Here is a 1,450-nt window from a genome sequence, read left to right on the forward strand (position 1 = left end):
CTCTTTTAATTACTTCTTTTTGTTACGTTGTTCAAATCTCCAAAAAGCTTAGCTATTAAATTGGTAGACCAGACAAAATAAATTTGTATATCTAATGAATAAGTACGAAAAAAATAAGGGCAAGGAAAGAGATGGGAGAATTTTCAAAACAAAATATACTTTCCTTAACATCCTTGTTATTCTATTTTATTTTTGTGTTTTGGAAGAAAGAGCACATGCTTCTCACATAATCCAAAATGAACATCCAAAAGTGTGATTATATTCCTTCAGTTTGGTTCTTTTCCTTACCATGAAGCAAATTCAATTAATTCTTCTACAAGATTTTAATTCCTATATTATATAAGAGCTACATTGTCATGACTAGAACCAATCCAAGTAAACCTTAAGTATTCCCTTTTTCAAACAGCCAATTCCCTTAATCCCTTCTTCTTATCTTATCTGGCCTACAAGACATGGCAACCCAACCTCTCCCTTTATCAAGAACAGTGATTTCACAATTACAAATGACTCATGTTGAAGAGAAGATCATCATAGAACAAGTTAAGGATACACATAATCCGACTGGTGGCATAGATGTTGATGCTAATTGTCTTCTCAAGTTTGTGGACAACATTTTCAATTTCAATACGGTTTGTCAATATACTTGCATATGCATTAAATTATTTTTAATTTTTTATTTCTTGAAAAATATATATATTTAGTTACCATTGTATATTTAATTATATGCACCTATATAGTGAATGAATTTTTCTCATACAATCACCTAAATGCAGCGCATTGATTCTATACTATTATATCAATGTCACCAAGTAAATTTACATTGAATAATCATAGACCAAAGAGATATTTCTTAAATGTTCTTACAATTCCTGCTTAGAAATAGTTTCATTCTTAGCTTGTTTTCATCACATACACTAGCTTTGTTAATGGAGTATGAGTTTAGGTTCGTCGAGATGCAATGCAAGACAAGTTACAACTACAAGAACACATCCAGAAGGAGATTTCATTTGTTGTTTTACAACTCTCTTTCGTGGTATGGTGTATATAAATTCTCCATTTATCACACAATTTTATATGAGTACAAATTAAATGATGACTTTTTTCTTTTAAATTTCATTATCATTTTTAGATAGCCTTCACTTCGGTAAGCAATGATGATTGTCACTCAACTGCAATTTATCTGCTAAGTTTGTTGTCAAAGTATATGTGGCATGTTAAGGGAGTAATGTTACTCGCATGTTTTGCGATCATCCGGGGAAAATTTAAAGTTGCCTCACAATCATGCCATCCGAAAAGACTGCCCTACAACATGAATGCTCTACGAAAAAGTCTAAAGTCAATGCTATCATCGGACAATGAATTTTTTTTGAATGACTCAATAAAATCTATGTTTGAAATCACTAAGCTTATGGTTGAGCTTCGACATTCATCATCAATGTTTTTGGCAAAC

At 31.3% G+C, this 1,450-nt stretch overlaps 1 protein-coding gene across 1 annotated transcript in view; it reads left to right on the forward strand.

The window, feature by feature from the left end:
- The first annotated feature begins 441 nt into the window (after positions 1-441).
- Positions 442-1,450, forward strand: part of LOC116007846 — a 6,090-nt gene continuing 5,081 nt past the window's right edge. The window contains exons 1-3 of the mRNA XM_031248513.1: positions 442-629; positions 944-1,033; positions 1,130-1,335. Coding sequence (XP_031104373.1) covers positions 453-629; positions 944-1,033; positions 1,130-1,335 — 473 coding nt within the window. The 5' untranslated portion in view covers positions 442-452. The remainder of the gene's footprint in view (positions 630-943; positions 1,034-1,129; positions 1,336-1,450) is intronic.

This window comes from Ipomoea triloba, chromosome 16 (genome assembly GCF_003576645.1).
Source record: "Ipomoea triloba cultivar NCNSP0323 chromosome 16, ASM357664v1".
NCBI classification, from domain to species: Eukaryota; Viridiplantae; Streptophyta; class Magnoliopsida; order Solanales; family Convolvulaceae; genus Ipomoea; species Ipomoea triloba.